This window comes from Hakea prostrata, chromosome 5, assembly GCF_041222555.1.
Source record: "Hakea prostrata isolate BN-2017 chromosome 5, UWA_Hpros_2, whole genome shotgun sequence".
NCBI lineage: Eukaryota > Viridiplantae > Streptophyta > Magnoliopsida > Proteales > Proteaceae > Hakea > Hakea prostrata.
Window position 1 is genome coordinate 11,053,075 of NC_142604.1, and position 14,190 is coordinate 11,067,264.

At 38.2% G+C, this 14,190-nt stretch overlaps 2 protein-coding genes across 2 annotated transcripts; both read right to left on the reverse strand.

Moving 5' to 3' along the window:
• Positions 1 to 674: 674 nt before the first annotated feature.
• On the reverse strand, positions 675 to 2,636 carry LOC149015074 (uncharacterized). The gene has a single exon (XM_089155727.1). The coding sequence runs from the start codon at positions 2,494 to 2,496 to the stop codon at positions 1,861 to 1,863; it is 636 nt and encodes a 211-aa protein (XP_089011853.1). The 5' UTR covers positions 2,497 to 2,636; the 3' UTR covers positions 675 to 1,860.
• A 7,584-nt stretch (positions 2,637 to 10,220) lies between these two features.
• Positions 10,221 to 12,774, reverse strand: LOC149015075 (ferredoxin--NADP reductase, leaf isozyme, chloroplastic-like). The gene is made up of 9 exons (XM_089156004.1): positions 12,595 to 12,774; positions 12,271 to 12,505; positions 11,997 to 12,130; positions 11,730 to 11,808; positions 11,527 to 11,618; positions 11,363 to 11,440; positions 10,993 to 11,055; positions 10,638 to 10,872; positions 10,221 to 10,551 (listed from the first exon to the last, which is right to left on the reverse strand). Exons 1-9 carry the CDS (start codon positions 12,697 to 12,699, stop codon positions 10,484 to 10,486), a joined length of 1,089 nt encoding a protein of 362 aa, XP_089012130.1. The 5' UTR covers positions 12,700 to 12,774; the 3' UTR covers positions 10,221 to 10,483.
• Between the last annotated feature and the right edge of the window lie 1,416 nt (positions 12,775 to 14,190).

Below are 14,190 nucleotides of genomic sequence, written 5' to 3' on the forward strand. Positions count from 1 at the left end.
TTTTTTTGCTAAAATAACTACTAAAATTGTTAAATTCTTAAATTTGAAACCTAAAACCCTCACAAATAAAGTAGTAAAGAAGTTAGTAGGTAAACGAAAACTTATATTTAATCTATATTCATTGCCATTTAGAACAATTTATTCACGAAAATAACTATCCGATTATCATCCGAATCCGTCCAAAATCCGATAAGATATTATCTGAATCTGTCCGAATATAACAGAATGCGGATATGATATTACTACTATCATCGTTAGTGGCAACTGAATCAGTTATACAACTCCTGGATTCTAAAGAGGGTAAACCCAAGTTGGGAAAACCAGATCTTGCAAGCTGGTCCAGGTGGCGTCCCCACATAAATTCCATTAATAAATTCCAAAAGACACATATATCATACCCATTTAAGTAAAACTCTGGGTTTTCCTTGATTCAAGCCGAACCACTGAGATTTAATGCAGTCATATGTAACAGGTAAACACCTCATCAGACGCACCAGCCTTGCAAAAGCACGGATTCAATAACAGTTTTAACTGATCTTCTTCTTCTTCTAAAATGGTGGAGAACCAAACCGTCACTTTCAACCACTTAAAAAGTTGGTTGACAAAGACCAGCGCACGGATATTAAAAAATAAGTAACAAACCCCCCCCTCCCTTTCCCATTAAATAAAACTACCTGTTCCCAAGAAAAGGAAAACCATCCCTTTCAGCTGTGACCACCCAAGTTATAAGAAATTTGTAACTATTTTTCTTTAAAAAAAATTATAAATATTTGACATACCATTGACCAGTTCAACTCTTTGGGGTTATATTGGGTCTTTCGCTACTCACTGAACTCAATATCTTAAGAAATGATTCAGAAGAATCAAAATCACTCAACAAAGCATATCCAAACCACAAAGGCATCTAAGGTGATTGTAGATGAAATCAGCAATCTTGGGTTGATGCCCAAAAGGAAGAAATCAAGGAGGGAGGCAAGTGCCAAACTGACCACAATCTTAGCTGAGAAAGACGTGATTCTTATAGATTGCTTGCTGCTGCCCATATCTCATGGCTCAGATAGTGCTAGTTGAAATACATACTTTAACCAAGATGGAAAACCTGAACCAGATCGAAACCCATTAACCGTTTGGGAAAAAGAACTAATGGATGATGATGATGAGCCACTTGATTTCTGGGCACGATTCAGAACTGAACCTTGTGAAAATTCCAATCTCAGGTCTTGGAGGAGAAGAATGAAAATCAGACATTGCACATATAATTGCGTGTGATGGGTGTTCTAAAGAAAACCAGAGATCACATTCAGAGATCTATGGACTACTCCTTTGATAATCAATAATATAACCGAAGAGAAATGAAGGATTTTATAAGAAATGAATAATTCATGCTCTAATTGAGGCTTCCAAGAAAGCCTTTTTAGCATTAAAAAAATGATAATATCAGCAACCAGAAAAGCTTTACAGATCCCACATCAAACTGAAACAATGATGAGAGTAAGTAACCATTCTGATTGATTAAAACCAAACTATCAACTATTAATAACAAAAGAGAATGTCAAAGCTTCATCCTTCATTTACACCTTCTTCCAAGAAATAAAACAAAAATAGGTGATCATTAATCATGTCTATTTAGCGGAGAAACAATAAAAAAGAAGGTTCATTCTACTATACGACGAAGAAGCCAAACACGGATTAATTATAGACCACTCTCTCGCAAAACCACTGGATCGCAAACTTGAAGAACGGAACCTAATACCAAAAAACCCTGTGCAGGAGAAAGCAGACCACACTGGGTTCACCCAGATCGAAATGGAGAGAAACCAAAACAGAGTAAAACAGAAAGAGAGAGCGTTTTTACTTCATTCAGTTTCTGGAACCGCCATTGGTAGGGCATTCCCTCGCAAAGTGACCTTGCTCCCCACAGTTGTAGCAGCCGCCACCGCCACCCCCGGCACCACCACCTCCGCCGCCGCCGAACCTTCCGCCTCCCTGCTGGCATTCACGGGCCAAATGCCCAGACTCACCGCAATTGTAGCATCCACCGCCACCGCCTCCGCCTCCGAAACCACCACCACCACCTCCTCCGTAACCACCTCCGCCCCTTCGACCACCACTTCTTCCCCCACCGTTATACCCACCATAACCACCGCCTCCAGCACCGTAACCACCACCACCGCCGCCGCCGCTTCCAAAACCGTAACCCCCACCACGACTGCCTCTTCCTCCACCGCCGCCGAAACCATCAGGGCGGCTGCTTCCTTGAACATCAGCTCCGTTCGGACCAGTCACATCGACGGCCTTCGTCCTCCCATCATCTCCCGTATCGATTGAGAACTCAACCTGTTCTCCCTCGGCGAGGCTTCGATACCCCTCGGCTTTGATCGACGATTGATGAACGAAGAGCTCAACACCGTCATCATCAGGAGTAATGAATCCAAAACCCTTCTGGGCATTGAACCATTTCACCACTCCGGTAGATCTGGTTCCTCCTTGCGACATTTCTCCTCGATCTCAAAACCCTAATCCCAGATGGGGAAAAGGAGACACACAGCGCACAAACGAAACCCTAAACTCCGAAAACGAGTTAAGGGAAGTGAGATTTAAGGTACCGACTACCAAATATATAGACTATAGAGGGGGAGGAGAGAGAGAAGCGAGAACCAAACACGACCGCGCCCGCTTTTGTAACCTTTCCCTTGTTTCTGTCTCAATAAGGAATGTGACAGGCGTATGTCCAGCTGGCATATAATTTTAGCCACGTAAGCTTTTAGATCGGAAAAGAGAGAGACAGGAAAAAGGAAATATCTCTTTCGGCTTCTATTTTCTGTATCGCATCTCGGTTCTCATTTTCTCCCACAAAACGACGTTTTGGCTTTTTCAGGAGAAATCCAACGGCTGGGGTTGTAAAGTTGAAGGCTAAGGTAACAGGTGCCGTTGGATATTAGGGTTTCGTAATAAAGGACTTTGGGTTTTTTTTCTTTTTCTTATGTATTTATTATGGGCATTAAAGGGATTTCGAAACTTGGGTTGCCTTTACTTAGGCACTCTGAGTTCACGAGGATGTTATGTACACGTTTCAGTTTACAAATCATTCTATTTTTTCCCACTTCTCTTTTGTCAACTATTGTCCCGTATCGGGTGTGTGATACATATCAGTTTACCACATCATCTGACGTGGACGAATCAGGGCCTCTAGTATCACCAACGCCCAGCTAATCTAATCCATGATTATCTTCTGTCTTTTTTTTTTGGCCAAAAAAAAAAAATGCAGTTGTGGAAATCCATATCTTGTACGCCCAAGCAGGTTATTCCCTCACTCCCATGCTCTTACCAAGGGCATGACACAAACTTGCCCGACTAAGGGTGTCAATCTATATAATTTCGGTAATTGGTTACGGTACTAACTTTGAATACCAAAAATTAGAGCCGTGTGGTATCGAATTTACACAGTATGATACGGTTTCTGGATTTGGAAAAATGGTTCAGTACGATTTTGGTATTAAATAGGTGCGGAAAAACGATTTAAACATAGCATCTAGTGTGGTAAAATTTTGATACAAATGAACCCATGCCACTTTTGTTATTAGTTTATTAAGATCTTAATGAAATTATGATCAAACAATCGATAAAATCTAGGGATAATTACTATTGCCCCCCTTTACTTTGATTTTAAGACGATCAAGTGACAGGACTTCAAAATTACAAATCCAACCTTTAACTTTGTCTATAATTTCTATTGCCCCCTTACCATTAAGTTCCGTTAGTTTTTTGATGATGTGGCATCTTTATATTTTCTCAAAAACCCCAAAATACCCTTATATTTATCTCTTTATTTATTTACCCTTTTGTCAAGTTACAGTAGTACCCTTAATTAATTGTGGAGAAAAAAGTAACTATAATCCGTTTTATTCTAAAAAAGAAACCACTAAATAAAGAAAAAATGATTGAATAGAACTCAAATAAAAACCAAAGAAGAAGGAAAATCGAATTCAACTCAAATTGGAGCGCGAATATCACCTAAAATATTTTCAAAATAAATGAAGTTTAGTGAAGTGGGAAACCAAATTTGATTTGGATTTTGCTCATTTTTTTAATTAAAAATAAATGAAGTTTAGTGAAGGCGGGAAACCAAATCGGATTTGGATTTTGCCTATTTCTTTAATTCAAAATAAATGAAGTTTAGTTAAGGTGGGAAACCAAATTGGATTTGGATTTTGTCCATTTCATTAATTCAAAATAAATGAAGTTTAGGGTAAAATTGACATTTAATTTGGTTTTTATAAATGGGGTATCATTGTCTTTTGATTTCTTAATTTTAATGAAGGGCAAGTTAGACATTACATATTCAAACTTAACGGCTACTTAACACCGTTACAAGGAAGGGGGCAACAGTAATTTCATAAAGAACAGGGTTTTATTAGTAATAAAATCAAAGTACAAGGGGGCAACAGTAATTATCCCTAAAATCTAATATAAATAGAGACAAAGCAAATAAATCTAAGAAGATAAGTGAAGGACAAAGCAAGTAAATCTAATTAAGGATAGGGTAAAGGTAAAGTATTTTAAGTGTAAAATTACATTTATATCCCTTAATTTGTTACGGTATCAATTCGGTACAACGGTATATACCGACGGTATAAGTACCTAAAACCAGAATCATCTTGACCAAGAAATTCAATTTCGGCACGTACCATATTGAATTTTGAACTGTGTTATTTTAGACGGCATGGTTCGGTACAATTAAATGGTTTTGGTATGCAATTGACACCCTTACTGCAGTGGTAAATGGGGAAGCCTAGATATGAAGGGGGATAGGAGATGGGAGGATAGGCGGTTGGAGGGAGAGGATTTGTGCGGCTTTGATGCTCATCTTGGACAATGGGATTATTTTCACATGAGGTCTTCCATTATATCAAGCACCAGATTAAAGGGAACATTGGTTTGATGGCAATAAAATCCGACATGAAGCGCATTTATAATCAAGTGGAATGGGTGTATCTTGGAAAAATCTTGGAGAGGTTTGGTGACCATGCAAGATTCATCGAATTGGTAATGGAGCATGTATCCACTATTTCCTATTCGGTGATGGTGAATGAGGCAGAGTAGAGTCAGATCATTCCTTCAAGGGGAATACGCCAGGGTGACCCAATCTTCCCAACTTTATTCATTTTGCATGCACAAGATTTGACAATTTATCCGAAAAGAACAGAAGATGCTAGAAAGAGAAGAGGGATTAGGATTAAAAATAGGTCAATTCTTAAATCTCATTTGCAAATGATACAATCCTTTTCTCAGAGGTGAAGCCTAACAAGATATTTAACCTAAAGGAGTGTTTGCAAACTTTTTGTCTCGGACTCTCGGGTCTAGAACATAGGTTAATTTTTCTAAATCATGTTTGATCTTTAGTCCAAATGTGTCAAGGGCTTTTCAAGAGATGGGTGAGCAAAATATTGAAGACATCCTATAACAAGGAGTGTGGATCATCTCCCTTGACGGCATTACAACCACAAATTGTGTGGGGCCCACAAGTAAAAAATAATAGAGCACTACAAAAATATTCCCCATCACCTAACCTTGTGGGTCCTCCCCCCCCCCAATTCGTGGTCAACAATCATCGAGGAAGAGATGATCCAAACTCTATAACAAGAGCTCGACCAAGTATCTAAGGATTCATGTTTTAGGGTGAGTAAGGTTGATTTATTTCATGAGCTTAGTCATAAGATTACGATGAAGATACATAGATGTGCAAAGTCGAATAAGACCTACACAGGAAAAGAGGTGCTATTGAAGGTTGTCAATTTACTTACAAGCAATTATGTGATGACTCATTTAAAGCTACCAGAGGCATCCCACAACAAGATTAAAAAGGCCACAAGGAGATTCTTTTGGGGTGGAGACAGTGATAAAAATGAAATACATTGGTTCTCATAGGATAAAAATATCCTTACCAAAGGACCATGGAAGTATCGGTTTGAGAGACCCCTCTCCTCACAATTGTTCTATATTAGCAAAACCGACGTGGCATTTATTTGTAGAGTCTCTTACCCCCTGGAGTCAAATCATGAAGGCAATTTGTTATCCTCGAATTGATATCCTTTATGCTTCGGTAGGGAACTACCTCTCGTGGGGCTGGAGAAGCATCTTGTTGGTGGGGGAGGTAATTAAGAAGGGTTTGATTTGGAAGACTAGCACAATGGAAATGATAGGTATTTGGGAGGATGCTTGGTTGCCATCCACAAAAAGTTATAAACTCCCTTAACAAATACCAGTGGGTTCTCAGATAAGACGGTGATAAGTAAAAATAATAACCAACCGAGTCCAACCACGGTCGGTTCAATCACCTCTATCACACCCCCACGCAGCCGGTTCTGGACACACCCGAATACCTGTGGGGGTGATGCTCTTCGTAGGATCTCGATTCGCAACCAATCTATAACAAAAATATTATATAACATAATCCAAGAGCAAGAATATAAAAGAAAGTGAATCTAAGGTTATTATAGTCACCCTTAAAATAAGTCAAAGTCAAAATCATAGTTAAAAGAAAAAGGAAGACATAAGTTATTACAATAGAAATTTAAAAGTCAAATGATGCTCTAACAACGGAAAAAGAGAATACAAACTAAACCCAACCCATGTAAAAGAGTCTCTAAGCCTCAAAATGGTTGGACTCTATAAGCACAATTTGCACAAGTACACATCCCATCATGCACCTCAATGTCCTAACTCGCCGGTCCCATCACAACCTGCAACTGAGTCTAAAGAAAATGAAATATATACAAAGGATGAGTTCCACAAAACTCAGTGAAATCAACAAAGCCATATATCATGTATTTATCACACACACACCCAAACCAACAAATACATGGGTATTTATGTAAATAATAATTTAATGTATGAATATGTGAATATGATACTAAACTCTAACTATGTAGTCTCTAAGGTAGACACGCATTAAGTTACAACACCAGACTCCTCTGGGTGGTCTGAGTCACTCTTCCCTTAACAATATACATCTATTGGGATTCTCTGCTGCAATTGGGTCAAGTCACATCATATTGTGGATGGAGATTAGGTCACCACTCTCTCAGAATACAATTGGTCTGGGTTTTTGGCACTTGTCAAGGATAAAATCTAGCCAAATGCAAAATCTACTAGATCTTGTATATCATGTGGTCTAGATATCCAACGGGCGACATCTATTGGACCGATATCGTTCCCACATAGGAATGGTATCCTCAATGAGAGACATCTATTAGATCCCATTCCTTATCATACGGTTACGTACCACATGTGATCCGAATTATTTTCCTCAACGGGATGCATCTATTGGACCCCGTTCCTTAACCCTGCGGTCATCCATATGTGTTAGGGCGGATGCCTCTCATGTCTCCTCACGATCACTTAAGCCATTTGTTGGACGCCCATGAGCCCAATCCTAACACATACAACCCTACCACACTATGATAACAGTGGGCCTGCATGATGCTCATAGTATCCTATCCACCATTATCACGGGTCACTCGACTTCAATATCTCTACGGAAAGGATAGTAGTTGTGAAATCCCCCGGATTTCTAACCCGTTAACCTATGATTTCAGGACTGCGAACTCGGGCCTCGAGTTGGCAACAATTGTGGACCATTCGAGTCGAGCCCGAAGGTTTGAAAGAGGACCAAATGATTGTGGATAAACTTAGTGATGATTTGATAACTCTCATGGAGTTTAAAAGAAGAGAGAAGATTAATCACGACAATGTTAAAAAGTGATTTTAGCACTTCAGTAGATCGACAATGAATAATCCAATTGACACGAATAAGGTATCAAATCGAAGATCGTTGAAAGACCTTTCCAACAAGCCAAAAATCATCGAATTCGGAGTTCGTTTGGGGGTCCAACCATGGACCAGTTGGTTGGACCGGTTGGGTGAACCAACCCCACCCCATTTTTTGTTTAGGAGGCAAAAACGAAATTTCGGGTTTTTAAGCCATATTTTATGTTTTAACTCACCAATAACCGCATTTCTTTATTCAAAAATGAGTTTAACGCTGCGGGAAGAGGAGAAACCAAGAAGAAGAGCGATTCCCATCCTTCCGAAGGTGTTTTGTGATTCAAATCTTCACGAAAACATTAGGAAGTGTGAGATTTATTTAATCCTTCTCTTAGATACAATTTTGTGGACAACTCTCTTCTCTTTATTTGTGGATTTGTGGTTGTGGGAGCATGTTAGGTTTATTGTTACCATTATTTTATTGTTTTTAATTTTCCTTTCTAGTATAAGAGTTAATGGTGCAATCCCTTGCTAAGATTGATGCATTTTGACTCTCCGGGTCACTCATTGATGATTTAGGAGAGCCAATTTGGGGCATTTTGATCTAGGTTAAATTGAATCAAATTGAGGACACCCTTATGATCTCTTTGTTACTAATTAGCTTCCCCCAAAGTTTCGTTTCGTTTCAACTTCGAATCGATGGTGAAATTATAACTTTTAGTCGATTTAGATTAAAAAGGCGAGTTAAAATCTAATTTTCTGTTTGGGTTTTTAAGAGAATATTTTAAGATATTTTTCTAAACCAAATAAATTTCTATTTTATTTTGTTAATCCTCTTGCATGATTAGGGTAAAATATCATTTTGTTATCTTCTTGTGGGAATGAAATATTGATCTTTGGAGAAAGGAATCTAGTTGGAAGGTGATGAATAACTAATCACATTACATTTAATTAATTGTTGTTACTTTACGTTTTTTGTTAAATATAAATTGCTGTAATTTTTGTTTATCTTGTTATATTTGTGTGAGACTTTGCATGAAAGGAAGGTAAAATTATTGTCTATGGTGATTAGACGGCCACAAGTAAGATTTGTGAACTAATCCAATGGTCGGAAATAAAAGGTAAACCCTATAAAGATTGAAGAACAACACAAAGGAATGTAACTGAATCGTTTTCCTCCGTTAAATATTCCAATTAAGCTCTGCAACTGGCCAAAGCTCTTTGGTGGTGTTCTCATTGATTTAACCATCGGAGGTGGCTTCTTGACCAAAGAATTGGCCCACATTTGACGTCCGTTTTGCAGGTACTCGAAAGTTGAACAATTTTTAGACGCATCCGATGGGTATCAAAGATCGTAGAGGAGAATACTGGAAGGTGGAAGTGGCATATTATGACTTCTCTATTCATAGAAGAAAGCCTCAAAGCAATATCTCTTTTGAAGCTCCCTCTAGTCCCAGGTAAAGATTGATTAGTTTGGGGTGGTGAAGGCTCTGGCATTTTCTTAGTTAAATCTATAAATATTTGAACTATCTCCCCTATTTCCTTTACACAAGGTTTCATTGGATTAGTGATGTCAATGGTTCAATCTGGGTGGTTTTGGGTTACAAGTACCAAGTTCAAATATAAAATTTTGGTTTTATGGTTTGGGTTTGGGTTGGGTTAGACTCAAGCTAGTAGTTTGGATTAGGATTGAATCGATTTTGAAATTATTATCAAACCATTATAGTCCACAAATTTATTACTATATGGATCATGGATCTTGCCTCTCAAACCTCTTTAAAGTGTAAAACAAATTCAAATGTCTTTGAGAAGAACACAAGAAATATCACACATGAAAACATAAAAAGCTAATCCCGAGGGGTGGCTTAGTTGGCAAAAGACCAACGCTTCCACATGGGCCAAGGGTGAACCCCTTTCTATATTAATTATCTAAAAAGCTCCCTTGAGGATGTAGTCGTGGTGCGCGCAAGTTCTATGGTTTACAACGAGTTTTTTACGTGTAGATCTCTTTAGTTGACCATAAACTAATATTAGATCCCCTTAATACAATATATTACGTGTCCCAACTAAATGAGATTGGCTACATGGTTCAGGTTAATGAACCAGTAATTGGTTGGAACAAAGTGGCTCGAAATTGATGGGTTTTTCAACCCCCAACCCATACAGATTTTTATCAAGTCCATAGACATTCAATTCTCTATGATGAAAGAGACTCATTTTCATCAGTCACATCCAAAGGTTGAGGTAAGATTTAGAAGATTTAATTTAATTTATTTTAATTTAATCTGAACCTTTGGATGTGATGATGAACATGTGTTCTTGAGGGAAATGGATGGTTTGATAAAATTCCCAACCCTACCCCATACAGGTTAGTCTCAAATATGACACTCTTACATTGGACCATATCAAGGTAGGAAGCTATATACTAGTTTCAATGAAGCCATGTGGACATCAAAATAAAATTTGGGCTTCCATGTTGCATAAATGGGATTAATAATTAACACAAGTTCAGAATGCTTACAGAAGGTTGAAGTTGGTTCACTCTACACTCTGTGATCCATGATTGCTCCTTGGGCAAAATTTCTCCAGACGCCAATAATACAGCAAAATTAACAGAAGTTGAAAAAAGTACATATCTACATTCCAACGAAGAAACTGCGAAGGGTGGGTTTTCTTTTTTCTTTTTTGCCAAGAACACTCTTATACAGAAGAAGCATCAATAGACTTCCACATTCCACTGCTCTGCCTTCTTCAAGCTCCTTTTGTATTCCATCCAATCAATACCTGCAAGTGTATCAGCTCAAGAGTCAGGAGTCTAAGGGATGAAATATATCAATCTTCTATACATATATCAAGCATTTGACCCTCACCATCTTTAGCAGCCAAAGACAACATTATGTCATCAATTCCCTTCTCCATTCCCTTCAACCCACACATGTAGACAAAGGTGTTGTCTTTCTTGAGCAATTCCCATAGTTCTTCGGCATATTGGGCCATTCGTGTTTGGATGTACATCTTCTCACCGTTCTCATTCGTTTGCTCTCTACTTATAGCATAGTCAACCCTAAAATTTTCTGGTGCTTTCTCCTTCATCTTCCCAAATTCCTGTTACATACAACAATTACACAGGTTTCATGACAAACATCAACAAACTGGAAGAATTGAACTAGGAAATGTGTAACAAAAACTTGAAGGGCATGTGATTTCACATTCAATCCAGCTCACCTCTTTGTAAAGCAATGAACTACTCGTCGGAACACCCAAGAAGAGCCATGCCAAACCATTGAACTGCCAACCATGTTACAGAGTGTCTCACTTAAATGGTAATAACTAATTGATGGAATGCAGAAGTGATATCATAGCAAGGCTATAAAGCTAGCTATCGGCACAAAATACCAAGCATCAATTACTAAGCCATCTCTGTAGGTATCCTTGCACAACCAACCCTGATCCCGCAACTAAAGCCAAAATGGTCTTGCAGGAAACTATCTCTTGACCTATTTTCTCCATTGTTATCATTTTGTTGCATAGGATCAATTAAAAGCAGAGTCTGCAAGTTCAACTATGATGCATCACTAAGAATATCCCAATATACCTTGTAGTCTTCATGTTTCTCAAAGAACATTTTCCATAAGAATGCCCTGAAAGGAGCAATTCCAGTACCAGTGGCAAGCTGCAATATATGAATCCATCACATAAAACAATCAAAGCAAAATCATACAAGAGAATTGCAGTTAAATAACAGTGGTAACAGCCTACCATGATAACGGTGGCATTTGGATCTTTGGGCATAAGCATCTCTTTCCCAATAGGTCCGGTTAGTGTTACATCAGCTCCAGGTTTCAAGTCACCTAATAGTCAAATGATTTGTCTTACTAGGATCAAGCAACAAGAAGAAAAGAAGAAGAAAAACAAACCAGATTATTTAAATAACCTGTTAAGGGATAACAAATATTTCTTACAAAGGAAGTTCGAGCAGACTCCTTTGACTATTTCCCCTTGATCATTTGTGTAAACAAGCCTCTTCACACACAGAGAAACCTGTAGAAAAGGATCACGAGAATTAAATTCAAATGAGGGGAAACTACAACTATACGGAGCTAGGAACTAGACAAGAAGATTGGTGAGCTTTAATACTCAGCTCATTTTCATGAGTTTTAACCATAATTCTATGAACTATAAGAGAGTTGTGAAGATTAAATGCACAAAAATTCTGGAAAGAAGCATACGGTCTTGGAGTCTCCCAAGTCCCCAAGGGCACTGCTAGCAATTGAGTACAACCTCAATTTGTGGGGTTTCCCATTCTTATCAATACCATCTGCAATAACCCCAATAGATTGCCCTTCTCTGTACGGGATCTCCCCTGAAATCATCCAGCAAACAATCCAAACGATGAATAATGGCGGAAAAGAACAACAGCACAGGAGAAAGGGTTTCAAAATTCAACCATTGCATCAACTTGAGAAAAAAGGATAACGATCAGACATTAAGAAGACGCCATACCCTCAGTGCTGAAGACCATATGCCAAGTTTCCCCCGGAGCATCGTCAGCGGTAATCTTGGTGTTAAGAAGGCATTTGCTAATGTAAGGGGTCTTGGGCTTGAATTTGTTAACCACAACGCCTTCCTCATTCTTCTTGGAGACCTTCTCTTCCTTACCAGGGGCTTCTGTGGTTACCTGGGCTCTGACAAGACTTACTTTCCTACTAACAGAGACATTCTTGGAGTATAAGCAGCTCTGCAGAACCGAAACCCACATCACATCATAAATCCCCAATAATAAAATAACCCAACTAAGAAAAGGGAAGATGGTTTTGATCGTTTTACCTTGTTGAAGCTGATTCTTTCCAACGGAGTAATACAGGTTCTAGTGGAAACAGAAGAAGAATTGGAGGATGGAAGAGAGACTGAGGCAGTGATCGCAGCTGCCATGGTTTTGGTGAAGAAAAACAAGAGATGGGAATGAAGAGATGATAGAAATGAGAAGAAAAGGGAGAGAAAGGAAGTAGGATTTGTTGGATTATAAATTGGGTGGAGGAGATTTTAAAGCCAACGGAGTGGTGGTGGCAGTTGTTATGGTTGTAGTCTTGGAGAGATTCCAAAGATTCTTTTATGGATAAGTTTATTATATGAACCTAAGAGTCCTTTGCCTTTCATTCCAATGAGAATCTCACATATCCTAATAGGGTAGAAATGGGCCAGGAACTATGAGATCCATGGGTGTGGGTATTGGGTGCTGTAACTAGCCCATTCTGGCTGGGTTCATATCCTTTACATATCAGGTAGTTTGTTTCTTGGAAGGCTTGGGCCGGATGCTTCAAAGAGCCCCCACAAAAGAGAAGCTAGTAAGCCACATGGAAAGGTCAATACCCTTCCCCCCCCCCCCCCTCTTGAAAGTGGTAGCTTTATATTAGCAGGTAAGGGGTATTACATATACCATTACAGAGAGTTAAACCCGTGACTTCTTTACTAAGATGTGTTGGTCATTTGAAAACGCCAATGTCAAGATTGCCGAAGTCAAGCTTGAAAAATCACCAAATAGAAAATACAGTGTGCATCAGAAAAATTTAAATTACTCAATATCTATAGTGAAACAAAATAACTTCCTAGTTGAGATTGACAAAGTAGTGGTGGAGTTTGACAATGCACAAGTAGTGAAAGCAATCGTGTCTAATACTTATCTTCCTCCGGTTGAGATTGCCCCTATAGTTGTTGATATCTTTTACCTTAAAGCTCAATTTGTGGAGTGTAAGGTAACCCATATCTCTAGGAAAATCAACTATGTAGCTTATTTCTAGCAAGGAAAGCTTGGTCCTTGACGAGTGTGACTATTTGGTGTACTTCCGCTACCTAGCTACTGGACCTTTGTAATGGACCGGCCTCAGTTTTGCCATTTGAATAAAATGAAATGTGTTACAGAAAGGAAGGGGAAAAAAAGCCTTCCCTTTTAACTTGAATCACTAATTTTACTAAGAATTTCATTCAGGGTTAAGATTGTAATTAATTATTTGTTTTCGCTAACATGGAATTGAGAAAATAAAATTGAAGAAAATAAAAGTTTTTTTTTTTTTTACTTTTTTAAGTGTTGGTCCTTTTAGTGGACCACAAACTATTGTTGGGTTCTTTTAGTGCAATATATTACGTGTGTGTCCTAACCAGACTAACACCATTAGTTGCCGTTAAGTATACTCAAATTTCAAATGTGGAAGGACCATAATGCTCTTCAAATTATTTAATGCATTGTGTTATTATAATTTCCCCCCTTTTTTTTTTGGATATATATATATTATTATGCATGTGTTATTATATTTCCCCTTTTTTTTTGGGGAAAAAAAAAAAAAAAAAAAAAAAAAAAAAAAAAAAAAAATATTATATATATATATATTTTAACTATATAATTAATGTTTAATGATCAATTATCTC